Below are 26,286 nucleotides of genomic sequence, written 5' to 3'. Positions count from 1 at the left end.
AGAAAGAAAAAAAACAGCTACTGAAGTGTGTGTTTTGCCTTTTTGCTTTAATAGTTATACTCCTAAGATAGCCTACACCTGTGAAGATTGAACAATGAAATAAAAAGAAATCATCTTATATGTATGTAACGTATTTTAACTGAACTGGTTTGGATGTTTAATTCATTGAATTGAATGGGTGGAAGAGTCAGCAAAGGAGGCTTATGGGACCAGATTCAGTAATGATAAAATTGGCTGACTCACATGAAGCTTCACCTACTAACATGATGCTTGTGTCAGCACTGTTGCTATGTTTGTGCGTCTCAGTTCATTTCAGTGAACAGGTCGGAAGCACTAAACTCTGTATTTGGAACAAGGGCTTTTCTCGAGCGCCGCCGGTGTAATCGAAAATCCATGATTTCCCCGAAATGAGATATTAAAGATTTGGTTTTCCTCCTAATCCTCCTTCCTAAAGCAAATCTTTGGCTCCACAGACCAGTGGGTAAGTGAGCAAAGAGATCTGACTGAGAGACAAGAAATTACCAAGAACACAAACAGCTAATGCGTGCTTCACATTCGCAGTGTTAATCTATTAATTTTGTATGATGCTTTTAAAACCAACCACAAAAACTGTGTAACAGTATCCGAGAGTAGAAATAAATGTATTTAAGAGAGGACTCAGAGGAGTACAGACCAGGTAAATTTGCCCCGGGAGTGGAACATCAACACATCTAAAAGCCCATGATACACTCTCAGCTCTCTGTCTTCTTGAAAGACAGCTGAGAACATAATCCACCAGACATTTATCTGTTCAGAACAACTAATGAGCACTGGCCATAAAAGCGCTGCTCTCTGTGTCACTTTGCCAGTAAGGCAAACTGCCATGTGGGACACCTGGGCCTGCAGTAAGAGCACGCTATCCACTATCCAATAAATAAATAAACAAATAAATAAAAACACCCACTCCAACAAAATCTTCAATTTCACTTTAAACGGTCATTTGAAAAAGGATTAACAAACACTCCAAAACAAGAAAACATTATTAGTATTACTCACACTCTTCAATTAAAGTTCAAGAGCGTACCTTAAGAGAATAATGTCAGCCTTTACTAAATGGGCCTTTAATGCTTTATTTCACTATCTGGAGTGCTGTATTAACTGCAGAGTAAGTTTAGAGGGCAAATCTATGACTGTACTTGAAACAAACTAAAGTGTACTCCACCACTGTGTACTCGTGAATGTTCACAGTGCACATTAAATCAAGAGTGGCTTCTCACTGTTCAAAGTATCAGTCTGAGCAGTTTTCAGTTGAAGAGCCCACAGCTCAAAGCCCGACTGCAGGTGAGGAGCGCCACGCTTGTTGGAGTTTAGGGCCTTTCTTTTTCCACCATTAAAGCTGTTGAATTTGTCAGCGTATGGCTCTATTGTAAAGTAAACTGAAGGTTCTGAGAGAGGTCAATGAGCTCAAATGGCCTGAAATGTGATGCGTGCCAGAAACACCACAGAGAGCCACATCAACTAAATCTTCACTCACCACCACCTGCGCCATTAACCAGATTTTCATCCCTGCAACTTTGTTGATTTCCCAAATAATTCAAAGAAATCTGAAGGATTACTATTTTGACACAGTGGAGACGATGCAGCACACAGGTTTGAGGAGACAGAGTGATCGAAAAACAGCAGCTCAGTTGATGCAGCTATTTTCCACATTTGGTATAATGTTGACAACCACTCTCATTATGACCTCTTCGGTTTCCTCTCTGTCTATTACCCCTTCATAGATCGCACAACATTCCCGCAACATTCCTGTGTTTTTCTTCTCTATTTCACTCCCTTCTGTCTCTCTTGAATAAATGTCTTCACTAAAACTCCCCAAAATAGTTTCAAGTTGATTTCTTGCTTTTGGTATTAATGCACAGCTTTGACATACACTCACATTATCAAAAATCCTATTCCCATCCCTCACGCAGCCTCTCATGTCATCATGTGGAAAAGCCCAGCTTTTCCTCCTGGGACAATGCAAACAGGATCTGCAGTCTCAATGTGACAAAAATCATGAAGCGTACAGCATCTCACTGTTTTTTCAGCTCATTGTTTCTGGTATTATGAGAAAATATTATAGACAATAACTTGTACGTATAATTTTCCAAAATGATGAACGGGAACACTGCCGACCTTGTGAAAAAAGCTTGTTTCTCATCATTTGCATTTGACTTTGCAGTACTCGTTGTGAATTTGAGACACCTTCAAAAACTATGAGTTCCAGCTCCAGTTAAATGAGGCTGCCACACAGTCATTACAGGGACAGAGTGAAAATATAGACAAGGTTCATCAAAGTCTAATGCTTCCATTTTAAAATCAATTCAAGTGGATGCAAGTATCCCAAACAATGCTCCAATCAAACCCCTTAACAATCACTAATGTCTTAGGAGAAAACTCATCAAAGGAAACGAAGTTTGTGATTGTGGCATTCATGCACTCACAGTGAAGCAGTCATTCAAACCCCACTACAATATTCCCTTCTTGCTTTTTTGTGACTACCTCATTTCCATGCTGATGTGTGTTTCTGTTAGACACAGCCACACATTTAAGGACAAACACGCCTCTAGTTTATTATTCACGCAGGGGCAAAAAATGGAACAGTTTTAAACTAATGTTGGAAACCAAAGATGGTGATGTCATGCCTACTATAACACTGATATATCTGATATAAAACTGATATATCGCTTGACCTGCCCTTGATAGTTCAATATAAACCAGGTGACATGTCCATATCTTTCTTTCTTACTTCCTAAACAATCCACAAAAGGCACAGACCACGCAATTCCAGTACTGGTATAGTCCGCTCCACATGACACTATCTTAAGACTTAATGAAAGGTGCTTGTTTCTGACTCCAGGGTGAAAGGTGTAATAAGGTGTAATAAGGTGTAATAAGACAACAATGGTGTCTGTCACATTGATTTACGCTGCTGTGCAGAATAATTCGTTATTCTTCTTCCTCATTTTCATCATCAATTACTAGATGCTCATTATACATTCATGATCAATAGCTTTATGTGTCAGTACAGGGCAGACAAACGGGTCTGAATTATTAAATGATAATATATGAGCAGTTAATCACATGTCAGCATAGGAGAGTGTAATAGTATGCTCTAAAAATACGTATAACACTCAATAAGAAGAGTTTTAATTTCGCTGTGAGGGGTGGCTGAAGGGTGGAGGTGGAAATAAATGGGCCTTTAACGAGTTCAGCAGTATAATCTTGTTTTTATTTCCTTTTAACTTCACAAAAGTTGAGTCGGCTGCACAGCAGGCCGAATTGATACAAAAGTAAACAAGGGAATCGATTTTTAAAGAAAGGAAAGTTCCGAGAGGGCTGGATTTGCTGATAGGTGCTAAACAAATACAAATGTGGCAGACAAAAACACAGAAACACACTGAACACATCAGAGAGACTCAAAAGCCAATGAATGTGAATAAAAGAGAAAGGAGGGAGCACCTTAGAGTGTGTGGGAATGCTGTTCCATAGTTTGGGGGCACGCATGGAGAACACATGATTTCCTCTAAGTGTGAATCTAAAGTGTGGGACAGCCAGAAAAATCTAATGAGCTGAGCTGAGGCACCTAAAAATGGTGTAGGAGTGCAAAAGGTCAGTGATATAAGGAGCCAAACTATGAAGGTCTTTACAGACAAATATAAATCAATTCTAAACCTCACAACCAAGCAATGGCGAGAAGCTGAAATAGGTGTAATATGATCTTGTTTTTTGGGTGCCTGTGAGGAGCCTTATGGCAGCATTATGAACAAGCTGAAGACGGCATAGAGAGCACTGAGTGAAACCAGAGTAAAGTGGCTCGCATCAGCCCACGTGAAAGAAATGGAGGCATAAATGAGAGATCACATAAAGAAAAGTTTTGGTCGTTGTCTTGACATCGATGGACAAGCTGCCAAAAAAAGAGGCCAATTTCTGTTTTAAGCTCATACGGCTGAAGCTCAAACTGCTTAAAAGCAAGAACTCCTCCCAACATCAGGAAACCCCCCTCTCCTTCATGCTACGCTTGGCACAAATACCCACAAGGAGTCCAAAGTCCATGCACTGGCAATACAAACTATGTGTTATATTACAGATTATACACTAGTGTAGTACAAAATCCAAAAACATACAACAATAAACCTGCCAACTATTTTCCCAAAATAAAGGTATGCAAATACACTGAGCAAAAATTTACCAACAATCTGATGTCAGGTTTGTAGATCCTGGCCCTTTGCGCTAACATTTTCAGTGAGTAAAGCAGAATGAATATAAATGACAAAACACCTGCTGACAGCATTAGAAGTCCATCAATAATGCATTATGTCATAATAAAACACCTGCTCTGTTATTCAGTCAATGAGACTAATAGTATTTTTTAATTATCAAATACAACAAAATTAGGTAAACATAAGCCAAAATCACAGTGTATGTGACTACAATACATATTAATGCAATAATTTTGACACTATAATAAATATATATATAAAAACTACCTTTGGAAATAAGTCAATCTAACATCTAATTTGTAGCATTTAGGAATTCAGTGTGATTAATCTCAGAAAACGAGACCGTACAAAGTTCTAACCTTGAAAGGCCCAGCTTTATTAACCTCACTAATACAGTGTGAGAAGATTTATTAGCCAATAGGTTACCTGTCAAAACCTCTGTTATTAAGAACCACACTGGAGGAGGCTCACTGATGTGTGTCATGAGATCTGAGACAGGAGGAGAGAAAAATGCAGTAAAACTTCCCATAAAGCCCTCAGTCATGCTCGAGCTGCACGCCCAGAACGGGTTCACGTTTAGGTTGTAGAAGCTGTGTGTGGCTGCAAATATGACTGTGTGTGTATCCTGGTCTATGTGTAATGTCAGGACTGACTGATGGTTGCAGCTCTGGGGATTCCCATTAGGCAGAATGCAATCTGGTAAAGAGGCTGTACTGGGTGAGACTCCACATAAGGTACTTCATCTCGAGATAGTGAAATATTGGTTGAGAACCTGCTTCATTGCAACTGCACACAATCACACGCTCTGCGCCTCTTCTGATGTAAGCTTTAAGCTTACTTCCATGGCCTGAAATTTACCCAATATTAAGCTTCACTAATACTAAAGCCCAAAGTGACAGGTTAGATAGCAGCATGAGCATCCGACTCATACAGCTGAGCTGAACTAGCAGAGAAAGACAAAGAGAAGAGCGTGCACGGCTTGTAGGAGAATAGCATGGGAGGTGAGAAAGTAATTAAGGACACTTAAAATAAAACAAAACACAGCATGTTGCTAGTGGTGTCAAGCTCTGTCACTGTCACTGTACTTTGCAAACTGAAAACTAATCATTGCAAACCTTCACACAAATACCTAAGCCACAATCACAGTGCATACTGCCTCAAGATGAATTCATCTGCAGCTATCTACAAAGAGAGAGCCACAACACTGTTAATCACCCTGTAATAGTGTTTAGGCCTGCTTGTGCTCAGCTGTTTGTCTGTTCCTGCAGTAGAAGTGTACTTAATAGTCAAGTTTGCAATAATACAGGATGCATTAAATATTTGCAGCACCTGTGCTCCTCTCCTCCCAAATGTAGAAAAACACAAGGACAAACAACATTTGCATATTCAGTTACACTGTAGTTGCATGAAATAGTAAATTATTAACCCTCTGAGCTAAGCTAAACTCATCTATAAATCAATCAGCAGGAAGAAATCCTGGATTATGTTAAACATTTCTACAAACAGAGAGCTGGTGTTGAAAGTAATACTTCTAAACAAGACACAAGTATTTTTCTAGAAGGAAACACATAGATGTAAATAATAACTTCAAAATGTACCCAAAATTAGGTTTCATAACATACGGCTGCATATTAAGTGCAAGATAGCGTAAGAGTATGAGTTTCGGACAGATACAGTTGAGGTGAATGAGCATGGCATCATGACAACGACAATAGAGAATAGGGCTGCCACGATTAGTCGACTAATCACGATTACGTCGACTATTAAAATCCTCGACGACTAATTTAATAGTCGACGCATCGTTTGAAGCTTTGTAAGATCCCAAAAAGATGCAGGAATAAGTAGTAGTATTTAAGAGTGTAATAACAGACTGAAACAGAAGATGGCAGCACTGCATGTACTACGGTGGCTGGGAAGTGCAAAGCGCAACAAATTAAAAAACAGCAACAAATTAAAAAACCGCAACAAATTAAAAATCCACAACAAATTAAAAAACCGCAACAAATTAAAAATCCACAACAAATTAAAAAACCGCAACAAATTAAAAAAACGCAACAAATTAAAAAACCGCAACAAATTAAAAATCCACAACAAATTAAAAAACCGCAACAAATTAAAAATCCACAACAAATTAAAAAACCGCAACAAATTAAAAATCCACAACAAATTAAAAATCCGCAACAAATTAAAAAACCGCAACAAATTAAAAATCCACAACAAATTAAAAAACCGCAACAAATTAAAAATCCACAACAAATTAAAAAACCGCAACAAATTAAAAAACCGCAACAAATTAAAAAAACGCAACAAATTAAAAATCCACAACAAATTAAAAAACCGCAACAAATCAAAAATCCACAACAAATTAAAAAACCGCAACAAATCAAAAATCCACAACAAATTAAAAAACCGCAACAAATTAAAAATCCACAACAAATTAAAAATCCTTGACGGAAAGGGATTGTCTGAAATACCGGAAGTGGCACAACGATTAGGCTTACTCCATATTTGTAGCTCAGAAAAGTGATTCGGGATGTCAACAAACGTTGAGAAACTCACACCTCACAGCGCTTCCTTATCACCCTGACGGTGCTTGCTGCACTACATAGAGAACCGGAAAATGTTTTGCCCGTTTTGTGGCGTTAGCTTCAGCCTCTTCACCCCTTTTTGTGCTTCCTGTGGACGGTCTCTGGAGCTTTTGCGGGACACAGACCAGGCTGAAGGATCAAACTCCCCGGGGACATCAAAACAAACAGAAAATTCTGAACAAAGTAATTTTGATATATTACTCACTTTTTGTTCTCTTCAGACAGTCTATGCTATTTCAGTTAAATAGCACGTTTATTTACCATTTTGGCTCCGGTTTCTGTTTCTGTTTCCTTATACTGTATTCTCGTCTACGTTTAGTAATGGAGAGTGCTAACCCCGTTTTGATGTCAAACGTTTTTCATTCAACCAGAACAAACATGTCCGTCATACAAGCAGTTCATGGAGTACAAAAAATCAAAATCCAAAGAGCGTCAGGCCTTCAGCTGTGGAGCAAAATTAAAACTCAAGCAACAGAGTAAACCTGTCAAAGTAAGCCATCACAGGTAACTTTATAAACGAGGATTTGGCAATTATTCTTAAAGTGATCTGGCTTTTATTATTTGTTTGTAGATCAATATCGGATTTATGGTGTCACAACAAACCGACTTAAAACCGCTAAGAGGGAAAACACTGCCCTTATTTATTACCCCCGAAATTACAGCCCCTGACCTCCTGAAGCAGGCTGTAGAAAAAATGAGAACATTCAACAAGGACTTGGTGGAGGGACCATATGTCCTTTTGTATCCTGACTGCACAGAGGTGATAAATGTGCCTGGGACAGAAAGGCCATTCCGATTGGCAGACTACAAAGAGGAAATAGGAAAGAACTACAACAGGATTTCTCTATTCATTTGCCCAGAGAGCCACTTCAAACGAGGTTTGTTAATTTTATATTTTGATGTGTTTACATATACAACAACTAATAATGTGTCTACTTTCTCAGCTCTGATTGCAGAGGATGGTACCTCAGACTCAGACCCTGAGATTGTGATTACATCAAGAAGCACAGCTGAGTTCAACCAGGCAGACACATTGGTGTGTACTTTTTTTCCCTCTCCACCATGCCAGAGGCCTGTGAGTGGCCCTGGCAGAGGTGCATGTCCTCTGAGTGCTCTATTTTTTTTTCTCTATAATGATCATAATTCTGTAACATCCATGGGTCTATTATTTTCATTGTGTGATTATATGTTCTTTAAAAAAGTATTTTTTTTAAGTATTGATGAACTATCTAAATGCGATACGAAGTTGATGAAAGCTTTGAAAAGTGCATGTTTTTCATCTTAGGTTTTCAAACCACAAGACCAGAGTACCCCTAATGGTAAACATGCAGAGAAGGAGTAAGTTATTTAAGAGCTTGTTCTGCTATATATTAGAGTTGGGCAATACAATATATGTCTTTGTTTTATTTCAGGGAATATTGATCACGATATAAACCGCTAGATTTATACATATTAAATGTGCCGTTGCTCATGGTAAATGGTAAATGGCCTGTATTTGTAAAGCGCTTTATTAGTCCCTAAGGACAAAGCGCTTTACACATCCAGTCATCCACCCATTCACACACACATTCACACACTGGTGATGGCAGCTACATTGTAGCCACAGCCACCGTGGGGCGCACTGACAGAGGCGAGGCTGCCGAACACTGGCGCCACCAGTAGGCAATGGGTGAAGTGTCTATCCCAAGGGCACAACGACCAAGACTGTCCGATCCGGGGCTCGAACCGGCAACCTTCCGATTACAAGGTGAACTTAAAATTTCACATAAGTAAGATGTGAAATCCTCAGAAGCTTGTTTTGATTTAAATATTTATTTCCTGTCATAAGTTCAGACAGACGGATGTATTAACATATTACATCCGTTTCAGATAACTAAAAAAAGGTACATGTTAAAAACTAAATCAAAAGTCAGGGATAAAGATTTCCAGTTTCAAAAGACAACAAACACCAGATCACTCAATTGCTTGGTCAATTACATTTAAAAACAAAAAAGAATGATTCTAAACATAAATCTTAGTTTACAGTAAGTTTTACAGGAGAACAGACATAAAATTGACAAAGTCTTTGTCAATATCAAATGAATAAGCTAAGAAATAAAAGCAAATTCTCCTAATCTCTCCTTGTATATTTATTTTAATGGTTGGTTTAGATGTAAATGGTGCCCAAACATCTCCACGGGTGGCGCTGCTACTTCACTGTGCTGCAGGTAACAAGTCACCCTAACTGGACATGATGCTGTTCCCAGAGCGATTGGTTGCTGCGCTACTTGATAAGGATTGACTATTCTTATGTCAATGAAAAAAAAGAGTGATTAGAGGAATAAGCAGCATATAAAATGGATGGATGGATAGCTCTATTGCAATAGTCTCATATTTCCTTTGAGAGAAAAGTATACTGCAATACATATTGTTATTTTATTGCCCCGCCCTAATATAAATATTTATTGGTTTCATAGCCTTTTTATAATGTTGGTATCATAAATAATATTGAACTGTATGAGCTTCTTATCTGGACATTTTAATTCCAATACTCTTATTCTGTTTCAGACATGCTCCAGGACCTTCATCTATCATACAGCCATGTCAGGTATTTGGGCAATTTATGTCAGCATGACGTTTTTTGCTATTGCTGAAATAGTACAAAGCTATGTATGTTTATATACAGTATGCAATTTTTGTTCTTTTTTTTCCAGATTGTAATATCTGATACAGAGGATCTTGATCACCAAAACGAAACGAATCCAGTCATGAGTCCCTATAGGTAAATAAAATTGTGTCTTATATGTAATTTTAAATCTGTAACTACAGTACACGTTTGGGTTTGTGAAATGGGTAAAGATAATTAAAGGGTGAATAGAAGTTATTCTAATGTTGGAATTATAATTTCTCAACAGTAAATATGCAGACCTGTGTGCCCCCTGCATTGAGGACGAGGATGAAGAGCTGGTTGAAGTTGCTTCACCGATTGATGACAGAGCACTGTAAAATATCAAATACTACTTCAAATAACAATGCTAAATTGTATAGTCTTGCATTCGGTCTTTCATTTTTGTGATTACAGGGAAGACGTTAACATTAATCTACCTGACATCATTGCAAACTTATCCAGTGCTATTCATCATGGAAGTGTCAGCAGATTCAACATCTCAAGAGCAAATGTCTGGGATGGAGCAGTCAGGGGTTTCAGGCGGTTGTCATACTCTGAAACCAATGACATGCTGGTTAAATTTACTGATGATTCTGGCATTCTAGAAGAAGGACTTGATGCAGGTGGCCCAAAACGAGAGTTTTTGAGTCTGCTAATGAAACACATGAAAGATCGTCCCATTTTTGATGGACCCGAAGGACGTCGATTCCTCGTCTACAATGCAAAGGGTATGCAATGATCAGATGTTTGATAAACTTAATTTAAAGACTTTTTTGGACTTTTAAATCAATTTGTTTTTAATTATTATCAGAAGCAACTCATAATAATTTCTTGGATTATTTCAAAACAGCATTAGTCTGTCTATCTGATCGATCTATCTGACATCGATCGGATCTGATCGATCGGTAGAGAGAGGTGTGTGTGTGAGAGAGTTTATCATTTACTGTATTCATTCACAGCTGTAAGGGAGGATGAATACTACCTAGCAGGAAAGATGATAGCCGTGTCAGTTGTGCATGGTGGTCCAGGGCCCCATTTCCTGTCAGAAGAGCTGGTACATTATCTTGCAGGCCAGACTTCAGTAAAAGCAACAGTTGCCTCAGTCACAGATGACGACATAGGGAAAGCTTTACAAGAGGTGAGGACAGCGCAGGATTTGAATGCAGGATAGAACTACAGCTTCTTCATCTGTATGACATTAAAAAATTCTTTCTTTGTGTAGGGAAAAAACAGGAATGAAAATCAGACACGTAAGCTTACATTGTGTATGTCCATTTTTATGGGTTTTTCAGATCGACAGTGCTGGTTCAGTGGATGTCCTGCGTGACTGTGTCATAAAACACAGTACTATGCTACAGGTGGCTGGTTGTCTAAGGCATGTTTCCACAGTTGAGGAAAAGAAAGACATTGTGTCTGACTATCTCCGGTGGTATATAATTGCTCGAAACTCATCTGTAATTGACAGGTGAGACAGGTGAATTATTGTTATGACAGTGTTGTTCATAATTTCCGACTGAAATATTTTACATTCTCCAAGGTTTCCAAAGTTCACAGTTTGTCCATAGTTTGTGCATGTACTATGAACTGGTAAATGACACAAAGTTCTCCTCATTCTTTAGATTTAAAGAGGGTCTTTCAGCACTTAATTTCCTGAGTGCACTCCAGCAACACCCTACTTTGCTTTCCCCGGTCCTGTGTCACATGGAAAAGAAACTCACAGCCCTTGAACTTGAGAGACTTTTCAAACCTGACTTCAGCCCATCTGGAAGTAACAGGAGACGTCTGGAAAGTCAAACTGTGGGCTACTGGTCAGACTATCTGCTGGACTGTGAAGGTTTATACCAGTATTTCTTTTAGTACTCATTACAAGACAATGTGTTGAATTCACATATACATATATAATTTTTTAATTTTTTTTAAAAATTTTTGCAGAATCACAAACTGCTGTGTCGTTGGGCGATGTTCTGATGTTTGCAACTGGGCTAACATCACTGCCACCTTTTGGATTAGATCCACTACCAAGCCTACAGTTCCTGGATGACTCTTTATTCCCGATGGCAAATACATGCTTAAACTTATTGAAACTACCAATGATAACTTCATATTCCTTGTTTAAATCCAACATGGATTTTGGAATTCAAAACTCCCCAGGATTTGGATGTTTCTAGAATGTCTGGCCTTGTAGTTCAAACCTGCTGTTGATTTATTCCTCAAGTTTTTAAGTCAATTTTTTTTTAAAAATATGTTATGAATAGGAGAAGGTGGGACATACTGGCGGTACAGCACAAATCCATTATAGTTTACCAGGTTTATTGTAGTTTTATTAGATAACCCAGTTACTTACAGCTGCTTCTTCTTGGCATTACATTGTAAATTCTGTAGGTTTTTTGCTACGGGACTTATCCAGAAATCTGTTATGTATTTGAGCATGTTTTTTTTATTCTAAAATGTAGGTACATATGTTCAAAGGAGATTTAAAATGCAATCGCTAGACTTGATTTGTTCAAAGTTTTGACAGTGCTACTAAAAGTAAAGGCATTTAAAGGTGTACTGTGTTCTACTCTTAAAAGTTGTAATAAACACACAATACAGTGCAAGATGTGATTTTGATTTGATTTATTATTTATATAAATGTTCAGGACTGTATCTCAACTTCCATCAGCTAAACAAGGACCAGAATTATCAAGACATTCAGTAAGAATATGCTTTTACAAACACAAACTTAAACTTTTGGCGTCTTCAGCCAACTCATTTAGCCTAGTTCAAAAAAGCAGCATATGCTATAGGTTTTGGTGAAAACAACAAAAAGCCAGGTTTTTGTTTTTTTTAGAAATTTGCAATTTCTATTAACTTCATGTAAAGTTCAGTGGCAGACTCCCAGCAGACGGGCTTTTGAAAATGATTTTGCTCCATTACAAAATTCAGATACTCCTGTATGTTTGAGTCCCCACATACAACTACTGACAGCCTAGACTCAGGAAAAGCGTCCAGTTCAGATTGTTGAATCAGGAATCCACAGTCTCTGGAGCCGTATCTGTGATCAATGGAAGACAATTGCATTAATATAGGTTTACACATAAAGTAATTATTTGATCATTATTATCCGTTACCTGTGGGGTAGGTAGTACAGTTCATTTGGCACACCTCCTGGACATGAAGCTGTTCTTGAGGGACGAATCCGATGAGTGTTCCACAGCTTCACACATTCATCAAGATCCTTCTGAACAATGACAGTGAAGCAAAATCTCAAAAGGCACTGATGCTCGTGACTTCCATTGAAGTGTCCAGCATCTCGAAGATCCGCAAACAGCTCCAACCAAAACTGAGCCCTAAAAAAATTGTTTAGAGATAGTTTAGTTTGTTTACATGGCATCGTTTCACAACACGTCATCGCATGGCACTTTACAGTTCATTTTAACTGAATCATATATAGACTCCAGTCAGTTTAAATGTTTTCTATCGAAAGGGATTGCATACAGGCAAAACTCTAAAACATTTCAGTAATGTGCAAAAGTTAATTTATTTTAGGAATTCTAATTAAATGTGAAATTAGCGATACTGAGTCATTACATACAAAGTGAGGTATTTCAAGTATTTCTTACAATGTTAATGATTAAGACGTAGAACTTATGAAAAACCCAAATTCAATGTCTCTAACAATTTGTATGTTCTATTTGTTTGGGTCCTTTTTGCATAAATTACTGCCTCCATGCAGCGTGGTATGGATGCTATCAGTCTGCGGATCTGTTGAGGTGTTATGGAAGACCAGGATGCTTCAGTAGCAGCCTTGAGGTCTTAGCCACTACACTATGTTACACCCCTTTCATCCACACTTACATTAGACAAAACTTTCTATTAATGTGCTTTGATAGTCTCTGTGAACATTCAAATTCTTTTAAGGTGTTCTTTATGGAGGGTGTCAATTATGTTTTTTTTCCCACAGCTGTCAGGACAGCAGTCATGTCCATCCTGTGAGTCCTCCTGAATTAGAAAGACCATTTAGAGGCTCAGGAACCCTTTGCAGATGATTTGAATTAATTAGCTCATAGTAGAGTGGCACTTTAAGTCTAAAATATTTAACCTTTTCACAATATTATGGTTTTGAAGTTGGGTTTTTCTTAAGTTCCAAAGCATAATCATCATAATTACTAAATGGGCTAAAAATGTATAGTTTGGCATACAATGAGTATTTAATATCGGTTTTACTTTTTAAGTTGAATTACTGAAATAATAATAATAATAATAATAATAACAACAGTAATAATAATAATGGATTGCATTTATATAGCGCTTTTCGAGGCCCTCAAAGCGCTTTACAATTCCACTGGTCATTCACTCTCACATTCACACACTGGTGGAGGCAGCTACAGTTGTAGCCACAGCTGCCCTGGGGCAGACTGACAATAAATCAACTTTTGCACGACATTCAAATTTGTTATGCCTTTAAATATCAGGCAAAATTAAATGTTATATTTACCTTCCTTTTCGATATATGGACCACCAGGACTCAATTCGCTGGTTATTCGTTGATGAACCAAACATGTGACTGGACTCTCCGCTGAAGTGGTCATCATGATGGTGACGTAGTGCGCACTGAACTGCAGCCATAATGCCGTTTTCTGTCCCACAGTCAGTTCTCAGTCTCATCGGTACAACACCAAGGCTCCCAACACATGACAAGTAATAGTAAGCTATAACCACTGGATTATTATTGGTTGGTCCACATTCTAGCCACAAAACCTTGCGTGAAAATCCATCAATGCACCCTGAAATGGCCAAACCGAATGGTTTGAGCTTGTCATAACCATCAGCATGCCACATGTAGTTGGGTCCCAGCGAATGATAGGTTCTCCTAATGAATCTTCTGCGTGTTCTCATCTGGCATCCATGAGGATTAAGCTCCCGGAGTATTTTCATCACATCATCCCTCTTCACTTTAAGATGATGCTTTTGTTTAAGTACCTGCCACATTGTTCGATACCCAAACAATCGCCCAGGTCCTTGAAGCTCCGCTCTGATTGCGTTAATGATCGTTGTTCTGGAGTGAAAATATTTTCTTCGGTAAAGTCCAGCATTATTAAGTTTACTTTTAAGACTCCTTAAACTTATCTTTACACCATGCAAACTTAACATCATGTCCATGATAACACTATATGAGTGACCTTCGTTGAAATATTTAATGCAGTACTGTAGGGTGTCTGATCCTTCAGCCTGGTATGTGTCCCGCAAAAGCTCCAGAGACCGTCCACAGGAAGCACAAAAAGGGGTGAAGAGGCTGAAGCTAACGCCACAAAACGGGCAAAACATTTTCCGGTTCTCTATGTAGTGCAGCAAGCACCGTCAGGGTGATAAGGAAGCGCTGTGAGGCGTGAGTTTCTCAACGTTTGTTGACATCCCGAATCACTTTTCTGAGCTACAAATATGGAGTAAGCCTAATCGTTGTGCCACTTCCGGTATTTCAGACAATCCCTTTCCGTCAAGGATTTTTAATTTGTTGTGGATTTTTAATTTGTTGCGGTTTTTTAATTTGTTGTGGATTTTTGATTTGTTGCGGTTTTTTAATTTGTTGTGGATTTTTGATTTGTTGCAGTTTTTTAATTTGTTGTGGATTTTTAATTTGTTGCGTTTTTTTAATTTGTTGCGGTTTTTTAATTTGTTGCGGTTTTTTAATTTGTTGCGGTTTTTTAATTTGTTGCTGTTTTTTAATTTGTTGTGGATTTTTAATTTGTTGCGGTTTTTTAATTTGTTGTGGATTTTTAATTTGTTGCGGTTTTTTAATTTGTTGTGGATTTTTAATTTGTTGCGGTTTTTTAATTTGTTGCGGTTTTTTAATTTGTTGCGGTTTTTTAATTTGTTGCGGATTTTTAATTTGTTGCGGATTTTTAATTTGTTGCGGATTTTTAATTTGTTGCTGTTTTTTAATTTGTTATGGATTTTTAATTTGTTGCTGTTTTTTAATTTGTTATGGATTTTTAATTTGTTGCTGTTTTTTAATTTGTTATGGATTTTTAATTTGTTGCTGTTTTTTAATTTGTTGTGGATTTTTAATTTGTTGCTGTTTTTTAATTTGTTGTGGATTTTTAATTTGTTGCTGTTTTTTAATTTGTTGTGGATTTTTAATTTGTTGCGGTTTTTTAATTTGTTGTGGATTTTTAATTTGTTGCTGTTTTTTAATTTGTTATGGATTTTTAATTTGTTGCTGTTTTTTAATTTGTTATGGATTTTTAATTTGTTGCTGTTTTTTAATTTGTTGTGGATTTTTAATTTGTTGCTGTTTTTTAATTTGTTGTGGATTTTTAATTTGTTGCGGTTTTTTAATTTGTTGTGGATTTTTAATTTGTTGTGGATTTTTAATTTGTTGCGGTTTTTTAATTTGTTGTGGAGTTTTAATTTGTTGTGGATTTTTAATTTGTTGCGGATTTTAAATTTGTTGCCGTTTTTTAATTTGTTGCGCTTTGCACTTCCCAGCCACCGTAATGTACAAGGATGCCAGCTGCCATTAAACCCCGAAGAAGAAGAAGAAACTGTGTCCCAGAATTCATAGCGCGGCCCAGCGCAGTAGTCAACAATGGCTGCAGCTAGTTAGTTTTATTATTCTTTTTGGGTCACAAAAAAAAGTTTAACGTGTTTTCAGGCTGACTGTAGCTGTGTAAACCTCAAATATCTGCTCAGTTTATCAAGACATCACATATTTTCAAAAGCGCTCTAACGTGAGACGTCTGTTACCCACTAGCTCGATAGTTAGCCGGGGTACAAGGCTCACTAGAGCCGTTGAGAACATCAGACTCCCAGCAAATCGTTTTCAAATCCACCGCCGTCTTTCACTACTCAGGTTAAACATGTAATATAAGTCACTTAGATAAGTTAAAAATGTTATTGTTTGGCTTTTTTAGTATTTTATTTGTTCCTGAGTAAATCGGTTTGGCTGAGATTAAAGTTATAGTTTTTACACAGCTGAATAAACGTCAAGCAGACAACTGATTATCAGAAGTGTGAGATGCTCGAGAATATACTCCGGTGTCCTGTTATATTTTAGATAGCAAGGAGCAGACAGCTGAGTTTATTAAACTTCACTGAAACAACCTGCAGATTTCATTAAAATTTAACAAACTGTCATCTTGTCTTTCTTTTTAGTTAGCACATACCCTAAACACTTCAAGCTGTAAGCTAATGATAGTTATATAAGAGCAGATGCGTGCTGGTGCAATAAGCTGTACGTTTTACGTCCAATGGATGCATGATCTGATTAGTCGACTAATCGCAAAAATAATCGGTGACTAGTCGTCTATCAAAATAATTGTTTGTGGCAACCCTAATAGAGAGTGTGTACGACTTGTAGGAAAATAACAAGGGAGATGAGAAAGTAATAAAGAGGACTTAAAATAAAGCAAAACAGCATGTCGGCAGTGGTGTCAAGCTCTGTCACAGTCACTGTACTTTGCAAACTGAGAACTAATCACTGTAAACCTTCGCACTAATAGCAGCACTTAATACGCACACACACTAGCAGAGCGACACGCACACACGGGTTCTCACAGTGAACACAAAGCAAGTCAGCACATCCGAGTAGCAGCAGCTACAACTGTCTAGCTAGCTATTACTTACGCTGGGATCAAATTAGAGTGGCTATTGGTAAGTGTCTGTAAGGATGAGGAATCACGCAATTTCTCAAATTCCAGATATTGTCTAGTCTCTAACTTCATAAGTTCCTAATTTATACTGTATCTTTATTTTGCAGAATTATGAAACTTTGAGCTTAACATCAGTTGTTGGAATACTGCCTTTAATTGTGTCTATAAGTGTAAATGGCCTGTATGGAGAAGCACAGTTGGGCTACAGTATTTCTGTTATACACCTAGATTTACTCAGTCTGTTTTTCTGTTTGATTTACTGGCTATAAACAACAACCATTCAAAACAACAATCACAATTCCTGTACTTATATAGCTATATTGATTCCACAATTGTAAATGTGGCATTTTGTGGCTGTGCACAAGTTAAAATCAGGGATGACTGATAGACATAAAACTGGCAATAAAGGTTGAAAGTCCCCTGTGCTTTTGTGGCCATCAGCTGAAATATTCAGAGCCAAAAACTGCAATGTTATGTGGGAGATCTACCGACCGGCATCTCAAACATGTGTTTATAACAGACAGAGACTGTCTGCATTTACAATACAAATGTGAAACTGCACAGTTATTTCTGAGAGCTGAATGCTGATGATAGGAAACGCTTTTCAAAAGGAAGGTTTTCTAATTGCAACACTTAATTTTCAGCATCCAAATGAAACTATACTAAATAACTTCAGTGCAATACAGCTAAATATGTGCACCACATAATTATCCTTCAGTACTTGAAAAGCAAGAGAAAGATAGGTCAAGAGGAAGTGCAGCACAGGAGAAACGTGCAGGAGTAACCACTACTACTCAGATATGCAGATGCTGAAATGACAACTATATGGTGTCTTTGAAAAGCTAGAGAAATCAAGCACAGCTTAACCAGAGTTTGCACAAAAACTACTCAACCAAACATGTTTAACTGCGACAACTACATCTTTATCGTCCTATAGCACTTCAGTCGCCTCTTTTATGACCAGATTTTCTCATGTCAAGGTTCAGATTTTCCTTGTGAGTAAGCATAACATCTAAAACAGTGAAATGCAGGATGTTATATCTGTTATGTTTTAGATTCTGATGGGCTTCACCTTTGGGTCAAACACAGGGAATTAGAGGCAGACATTTTCAACTGACCTCATCACTGAGCTATCATATATGACAGCTAAGATGAGGCTAGGACTCTAAGAACTAGATTTTTTTTCAGAAATATGATAATGGTCAGGTTATTTTCACCCATTAAACTAAGCATAATAGGCAGATGTAAAATTGTAGAAGCTTCAGCTTTCATAACAGACTGCTCTGTTTCTTCTTCATTAATACACATGTATATTGGTTTATAAAAGCACAAAAAAACACACTGGCAGCTGCCAGTGTTGCCTCTGAGCATCCTAGCAGATTCAAAATCCTACATTGCCTTGTTCTCGAGTTACTGCATTCACCTCTCACCTCTGATCTTGAAGTCAAGGTCACCAGATTCAAACTTGGCCAAGATTTTTAGTAGATACACCTACGGTATCAATTTCAAACTCCTACTTCTTCTCATTCTCGAGTTATCAACTTCACAACCTGTGTGTCCACGCTGCTTGCCCACACATGCTATCGGACTTTTAAAGCTGAAGGCAAAAAGCACTCCCCTGGTGACAATTTATAAAATAATTTTACTCTGTACATGTAAATGAGAGAATGTTGAGAGTTTTACTGTGATAAAAATACTGAAATGTTTTTTCATTTAACACCTGACAAGTTATTTTTTAATCCTGGATGAATCCTGGATGTCTTTGCACTATATAAATATACACACACACACACACACACACGCACACGCACACGCACACACGTTCTTTTTTGTCAGCAGTGGTTTTCATCTTGGAATTCATGGCTGCCATTTTTGCCCAGTCTCTTTCTTATTGTTGAATCATGAACTCTAACTTTACGTGAGACATGTGAAGCTTAATGTTGTTCTGGGTTCTTTTTTGACCTCCTGGATAAGTGGTCGATGTGCTCTTGGAGTAATTTTGTTCAACCGGTCATTCCTGGGAAGCTTCATCACTGTTCCAAGTTTGATCCATTTGTGTATAATGGCTCTCACTGTGGTTCACTGGAGCCCCAAAGCCTTAGATATTGCTTTGTAACCCTTTCCAGACTGATAGATGTCAGTGTCTTTGTTTCTCAGGTGTTTCTTTAGATCGTGCCATGATGTGTTGATTTTTGAGATCTTTTAGCTTCAGTTTGTCAGACAGGTTCTAACAGGTCAGCTGGTAATCAGGCCTGAGTGTGTTTAGTGAAACTGAACTTAGTGACAGTTAATTCACGATTTAACAAGAGACGCAGTTACTTTTTTTTTTATACACAGGACCAAATAGGTTTGGATGACTTTTCTCTCTTAATAATAGAAATCATCATTTAAAAACTGCATTTTGTATTTACTCTGGTTATCTTTGTCTAAAATTTACACTAGTGTGAGGATCTGAAACATGTAAGTGTGACAAATATGCAACACTAGGAAATCAGAAGGGGAGGGGGGGGGGGGGGGGGGGGGGGGGGGGGGCAAACAGTTTTTCAAACCAGTGTATATTGTTTGTATTTTCCTTGCTTTCATTTCCTCAAAGGAGGGAAATTTTGTTAAGGCAGCACATCTCTAGAAATCTATCGAGCCTGTTTCTTTAAAGAGCAAAGGGGATAAAGGAGGACACAAAGGAGGACACGGCACTGAACCCCTGTCCTCACTCTCTTTTCTGTCTTCCAAGTCAACCTTGTCTGAGTGCATCCATCACTTTGATGCATGGATCAGCACTAAGGTGACAAACAAAACATTTCACCTTTTCTTTTACCAGTATCCTCCTGTTATATCGTGTGAAGCTCTGCATTGTTAACAGTCTGCTTAAATTAACAAAGTCTAGCACTCCAAAATACTTCAGACTTGTAGTCTAATTAAAATAATTTTATTGTTTTCACTTACAGTTCTGCTATGCACAATTAAAAGTTTTTAAAACAAATTTCTTTTGGTTTTTGTTGTTTTTTTGCTGACAAACTGCAGACTATTTGTAACATTTATAATTCATGCCAGAGCTTTTAGTGAATCAATAAGTAGCAGAATTAAATTGCTTCTTGCAGTAAACTCCCTTTATTTGATAATCTTGCTCTACTTCAGGACACATGAATGAGAAGGGAACCTAGAGAGATGTGCAAATAGAAAATCATTTTCTGTATTCTTCAGTTTACCTATTTCCTGCTGTTTAAAGGGGGGGAAAGTAAACATCCCGGTAATACAGGCCAAGAGTTAAGATGTGCCATTGTAAATATTAGGAGGAAGACACCCTGGCTAAAGACTGTGAGACGAAACAGCACTTATTGTTGTTTTTTGCTAATATTCCATTCATTCCACTCCTAGGTTATATTCCTTTCTCTCTCTCTTTCTTTCTCTACCTGTCTCTCTCTGTGTCTCTAATGAGCTGTCTTGATGGGCTAAAACAGGACAGGTGAGCTCAGCACCTCAGTGCTCATTATCTGGGTGGACAGGTAGTCAGGCAAAATGCATAGGAGAGACAAAGGCAGCTCATTCTGATCTGTTGTCATGGTGACTGCTACAGCCACTAATGAGACTTCAGCATCCTTCACCATGCAATCCACTGTGAGAGTCTGTGAGAGTTTATGATGTGTTAAAGCTGAGCATATCCACCTTACATTAAATCACATACTCCAGCTCCAGAGAAGCAGGCAAACGTTTGATTGTGGCTCAAGAGTTGGAAGTTCACCTTGTAATCGGAAGGTTGCCGGTTCGAGCCCCGGCTCCGACAGTCTCGGTTGTTGTGTCCTTGGGCAAGACACTTCACCTGTTGCCTACTGGTGGTGGTCAGAGGGCCCGGTGGCGCCAGTGTCCGGCAGCCTCGCCTCTGTCAGGCGTGGCTGTGGCTACATTGTAGCTTGCCATCACCAGTGGGTGGATGACTGGTTGTGTAAAGCGCTTTGGGGTCCTTAGGGACTAGTAAAGCACTATACAAATACAGGCCATTTACCATTTGTTTAAGATGAGTTAGTATCTTTTACTCTGGTGCAAAACTAAATAAATTCTAACTTAGTGTTTCTAGTTTACATTCTCTATAGTCATCGCTTACAATACAGCAGTGTGTAGTCTTTACACTGCAGGTCTTGCTCACGCTCAGTAGCCAAGGGAAGCGCCTATGGTACGATTTCATCTTATTACACAAAAGAAACCAGAAGAATCACATTAGAATCACTCGTCTAGGCTCCAAATGTGACAATGGCCTAGTTTAACCCAGAGCTGAATTGTTTTCATGCTCACATGCATGAGGAATGCGCCAAATCGTTTCTACTAAATCAATCTGACATCACATATGGAAAATGGATTGTGATGTGTGATTTAAAAAAGAATACATGGAGGTCAGTGAGTAAATAAAAGGGAGATAAAAAAAAGAGATGATTTGAGTGTGTAAAAATAGCCAATAAGCCTAAAGAAAACAAAGTAATTCAGATGATTTTCCATATTTTTCTTACTCCTATTAAAGAACTAAAGCCAACAATTTATTCATTTACTTAAAACCTCAACATACCACTGAGGCTGTTTCTTGGGCCAAAGCCTGATTCAGCATGTTTCTCTCTAACATAGAGCTACTGAAGTCCTGAACACATAAATAACAGTTTTAAAGTGGTGTACATGTTTCTTTATCAGAAAATATATGGACACTATTGTTCATGTAGAAGCACCTCCATGGACTAATAAAAGCAGTCACATAGTACAGTTGCTTCACTATCATCCAGGACTACTTATCTTATTTACGGTAGTTGTCTAACATTTTATCTGCTACTGGGAGTATCTAAGTTCACTCTAATGTGAGTCTAAATACTTTTAGACACACCGGCAATAATTGTAACACCATTCATTTTTGGTTTTGAATAAAAGAATCCAGAAAGTCACAGATTTTCTTTTAGCCTGAAACAGTAGGATTTCAAACCAGGCGTTCTAGATGCTGCCTGTGCTAATTGCTGCACAGGGTAACTTTTAATTGATGGGGCAAACAGAAACCAGATAAAGCATTTCCCACTGTAACTCTACATAAACCTGAATATTCTCGAGGAATTTCTCCTACCTGTTCGATCTCGGATGGCCAGGTTTTTCCCTTTCTTTAGGACAATATCCAGCTGGTACATGGCTGGAGGAGGAGGCTGAGGCGGGGGCTCTACATTACTGGGCCCCACAATATTGATGCCCTGTGAAGATAAGACAGTGCCCAGGTTAGTTTGCTTCAGTAATATGCTTCAGACACACACACACACACAGAGAAAATAAGAAGTGACAAAATAAATAAGAAACCCATTGCAATTAGGGATAAAAAAAAAGCCAGAAGAAACAAAAACAGAAATAATCGCAAGGTATTTTTAGTCCAACTTAATTCTAGTCAACATCACAATCTGCTTGCACATATAAGATTGGACCCAAGAAATAGCTGCAAAAATGTTTCTCAATAAATAACAAATAAAGAGATTTCTGAATAGATCTCTGAAGAATAACACTATGTTACAAAAACAAAGGTTTGGGCTTTTTGGGGTCTTTTAGAAATGACATTTGTTTTCTACAACATCATTATACACTGAAAAGATAAAAATAAGAAATGCTCATGCTTTAGAAAATAATTACATAATATACAGTACGTCACGTGTAGTGTGAGCATAGAAAGCATGTACCCCCGTCTGCAGCCTCCAAAAATCCTGCTGCTGGAAAGGGTAATCTCTGTGGCTTTACACGTCAGTGCAGCTCTCCACTGTGACAGGAAATCCCCACTGGCTGTAAACGTGATTGGCCATAAAGCCCATTTGCAGGCCACATGTTGCACCAGGCTACGCTGAAATTCATGACACTTGCCTTTGTTTATCAGTATTTGGTACATATTATTCTACTACCCTGATGTATCTTGTGTGTGTGTGTGTGTGTGGGGGGGGGGGGACTTCTGTCACATCGCACCAGCTATCATACTCTGAGATGAAGCTAAAAATAAAGACAGAAAAATGCTAGTGGGCCACTGGGAGAATGAGAGAATGAGACATGCAAATGGGGAAAAAAAAAGGAGAAAATACACTCTTGAGCTTGTTCTGTATCAACAATGTCACATACAAGCTCTCCTTCCCTAACCAATTATATTCTTATCAACTTTTATTTCAACAACACCAATTTTCCTCACTTATATTTACACAGTAATCTGACTATATTACAGCACTATACACTCACTGGTAACTTCATTACCAGTGCACCTCTTTAGCTGCTTGTGAACTAATCCAATTAAGCAATCAAATGTAGACATGGTAAAGATCACATACTGAGGTTCAAACTGAGCATCAGAAGGTGGAATACTGTAAAGGTCATTTTAAGTGATTTTGAACATGACATGGTTGCTGATGACAGACAGGTTGTGATGGTCCCCGTGTCTCTCTGGTTGGCCCACGCTGGCTACAGGTTTTGTTATTGTTCGTTTTGGTTTTCTTTGTCTCCTCTCTTCCTGGGTGGAGCTCGTTACGGGCTCTCGCTCTTGGCCCACGCACCCGTGTGATGGTGTCCACCTGCGGCTGATCTGGCTGATTTACCCAGCTGCTATTTAAGGCAATGGCACAGAGCAGCTCACCGCTGGATCGTTGAACCACCTGAGTTCGTGCTCGCGGCATATTCAAAGAAGAATCTCTTACATGTATTTTGTTGTGGGACTAACCTTGAACTTCTGTCTGTAGATATCCCTCTTCTGGACCGAATCACTGGACCTGTCCAAGTGGGGCAGTGTGTGGAGTGTTGGAGCGAGTGCGGCTGAAGAGGAGTGTGTGTGTGTGTGTGTGTGGAGGAGCGGTGGCGGTGACTGAGTGGAAGAGGAAGCGTGTGTGTGGATTCCCCCCCCCCCCCCCCCCTTCTCTCCCTGGACCCCCCTCCCAACTCACTGTACATATATGTACAGTGAGTTGGTGATCCCTATTGTAAATAAATCCCTTTTGTTTCCTTGAAAAGAACTGTCTGCGTGTGAGTCCGTTCAGTAGCCATGACACAGGTTGGTCTATGCATTTCAGAAACTGCTGATCCATTCAGTTTTACCCGCACAACCGTGTCTACGGTTCACAGAGAATGGTCCAAAAAAAGAGAAAATACCCAGTATATATATATATATATATATATATATATATATATATATATATATATATATATATATATATATATATATATATATATATATATATATATATATATATATGTATATATATATATATATATATGTATATATATATATATATGTATATGTATATATATATATATATACACATACACATATACATATATATATATATATATATATATATATATATATATATATATATATATATATATATATATATATATATATATGTATATGTATATGTATATATATATATATATATATATATATGTATATGTATATGTATATGTATATGTATATATATATATATATATATATATATATATATATATATATATATATATATATATATATATATATATATATACATACACATACACACACATTATATAGTCAGGTCTTTCCCATCTTTGTGGGGTCGACCTCCTTTTGTTTGTCCTGCTTTCTCTTGTTTGTTTCAGTTGAGTTAGCTCCATTTTTCCCCACCATGACTTTCTGTATTCTCCTGCCAGCTTTGTGCAGGGTGTTTTATTTTTAGAAGTTCTTTTTTTTTTTTTTTTTTGCATCCTGAAACTTTGTTTCCTGAATTTCTATCCTCTCTCTGGCAGCTTCTGTCATAGTTACTTATATTTTCTAGTATTTTCTTTCCACTTTAAGAAGTATCAACATATTCCAAAAATACAAATAGATCTTTGTGTTCCAAACAATAACTGAACACATGCATCAATGGCAAATATTATTACCAGTTTAACATTTACAGCAATAATTCACCAATAATTACTCAAATATGGCACAGTCTTCATAAAGAAGTCAAAGCCACAGTAACTGACAGAGACACTGGGTCCTGTGTAACACTTTGAGATAAAATCTTCTGTCAAAAAAGAAAAAAATGAAATATAATAAAATAAAAAACTGAGGAAAAGATAAATACAGACAGTGCTTTGGAGAAAACAGGAACCTTAAATAAGTCGAACAAAATAAATAGTTTGTTTTGTAACAGTTGTACCAGCTCAGTGAATACAGACTGACAGGAGTTTAAGCTGCACTGGGGTCAACGGTTCATGTAAGTCACTGAAATTGAACCGCATGTGTGCATGGATATAGCCAACAGGGTTGCACAAAAGATGTGGGGGTCGAACAACGTAACATTAAGCCCTTTATCTTTAAACGTGACTAACAAACAGTGACAAAGAGACACACAGAGGCACACAGAGTCAACACACAACGATTAAGAAAACAGTGGAAATCCTCGGTCATGCTGTGCCCACGGAAAATACCACTTCACATGTTGTTTTCTTCTTTGTATATGAAATCATACAAACACACACACTAGCACACACAACTGCAGAACACAGGGGTTAAATGATCTGCTGATAGCACTGCCTGCTTGAGTGAGCAACAGTACAGTACATGGAGTAACAGTCAAGTCTCTGTTAGAACAAAACAACCAGACCAAACCAACACACAAAGGTGCTGCCAAGTTACAATGCTCATTAAAAAAGACGAAAACAAACAGATACATAATGACGATCACTTTTTGTTGCATGTACAAACTCACCATTAGCTGTTTCGAAAATAGTTTAAACCTAAAAATACCTCTTAAGTAATAAATGAAGAAAGTAAACTAGGATTACAAGATTTGCTGTCTTTTTGTAAAATAGTAGGAGACATTTATGATGTTTGAACAAAATCTTAACACAGTGTCGACCAGAGCTAAGCCATGCTTTGAAGTACTGCTAAGATATTATGTAGTGACTTTTCTATCTGACAGAACATTAATACTACTGCTGCAAACAATTTTGTTTCTGCATTGGATGCATACCAACTTGGGATTCAGATTAAAACTTAAATCTAACCAAAAAAAACATTTTTACACTTCTGGTTTATGCACAATTACAATCTTGTGCAAAAAACAGGATTTGTGAAATCAGGGATGCTGCCCCCACAGACCATCTCTCTCTGCCTGGTGTGTGCAGCACATTTTTGGCAACATTTAAAATACGATTCGGTTATTGAAAAACACAGG

The 26,286-nt window shown here is 37.8% G+C and overlaps 2 protein-coding genes and 1 long non-coding RNA gene across 7 annotated transcripts in view; 1 reads left to right on the top strand and 2 right to left on the bottom strand.

The window, feature by feature from the left end:
* The window catches only part of mctp1a (multiple C2 domains, transmembrane 1a), a 140,900-nt gene that overhangs the window by 70,538 nt on the left and 44,076 nt on the right, over positions 1-26,286 (bottom strand). For all 5 annotated transcript variants that reach the window (XM_024804557.2, XM_004544377.6, XM_076890784.1 and 2 more), the window contains exon 2: positions 22,200-22,320. In XM_024804557.2, the coding sequence (XP_024660325.1) occupies positions 22,200-22,320 (121 nt within the window). The remainder of the gene's footprint in view (positions 1-22,199; positions 22,321-26,286) is intronic.
* On the top strand, positions 7,796-12,174 carry LOC143421397 (G2/M phase-specific E3 ubiquitin-protein ligase-like). The gene is made up of 11 exons (XM_076890503.1): positions 7,796-7,865; positions 8,115-8,167; positions 9,377-9,416; positions 9,523-9,590; positions 9,724-9,810; positions 9,891-10,204; positions 10,436-10,614; positions 10,769-10,941; positions 11,096-11,310; positions 11,409-11,533; positions 12,139-12,174. The coding sequence occupies exons 4-11, from the start codon at positions 9,577-9,579 to the stop codon at positions 12,172-12,174; spliced, it is 1,143 nt and encodes a 380-aa protein (XP_076746618.1). The 5' UTR covers positions 7,796-7,865; positions 8,115-8,167; positions 9,377-9,416; positions 9,523-9,576.
* LOC143421347 (uncharacterized) lies at positions 12,220-14,941 on the bottom strand. The gene is made up of 3 exons (XR_013100987.1): positions 13,954-14,941; positions 12,587-12,805; positions 12,220-12,510 (listed from the first exon to the last, which is right to left on the bottom strand). It is a non-coding gene; the product is annotated as an uncharacterized LOC143421347 (long non-coding RNA).

This window comes from Maylandia zebra, linkage group LG12 (assembly GCF_041146795.1).
Source record: "Maylandia zebra isolate NMK-2024a linkage group LG12, Mzebra_GT3a, whole genome shotgun sequence".
Taxonomy (NCBI): domain Eukaryota; kingdom Metazoa; phylum Chordata; class Actinopteri; order Cichliformes; family Cichlidae; genus Maylandia; species Maylandia zebra.
This window is presented reverse-complemented; position numbering and strand designations above follow the sequence as displayed.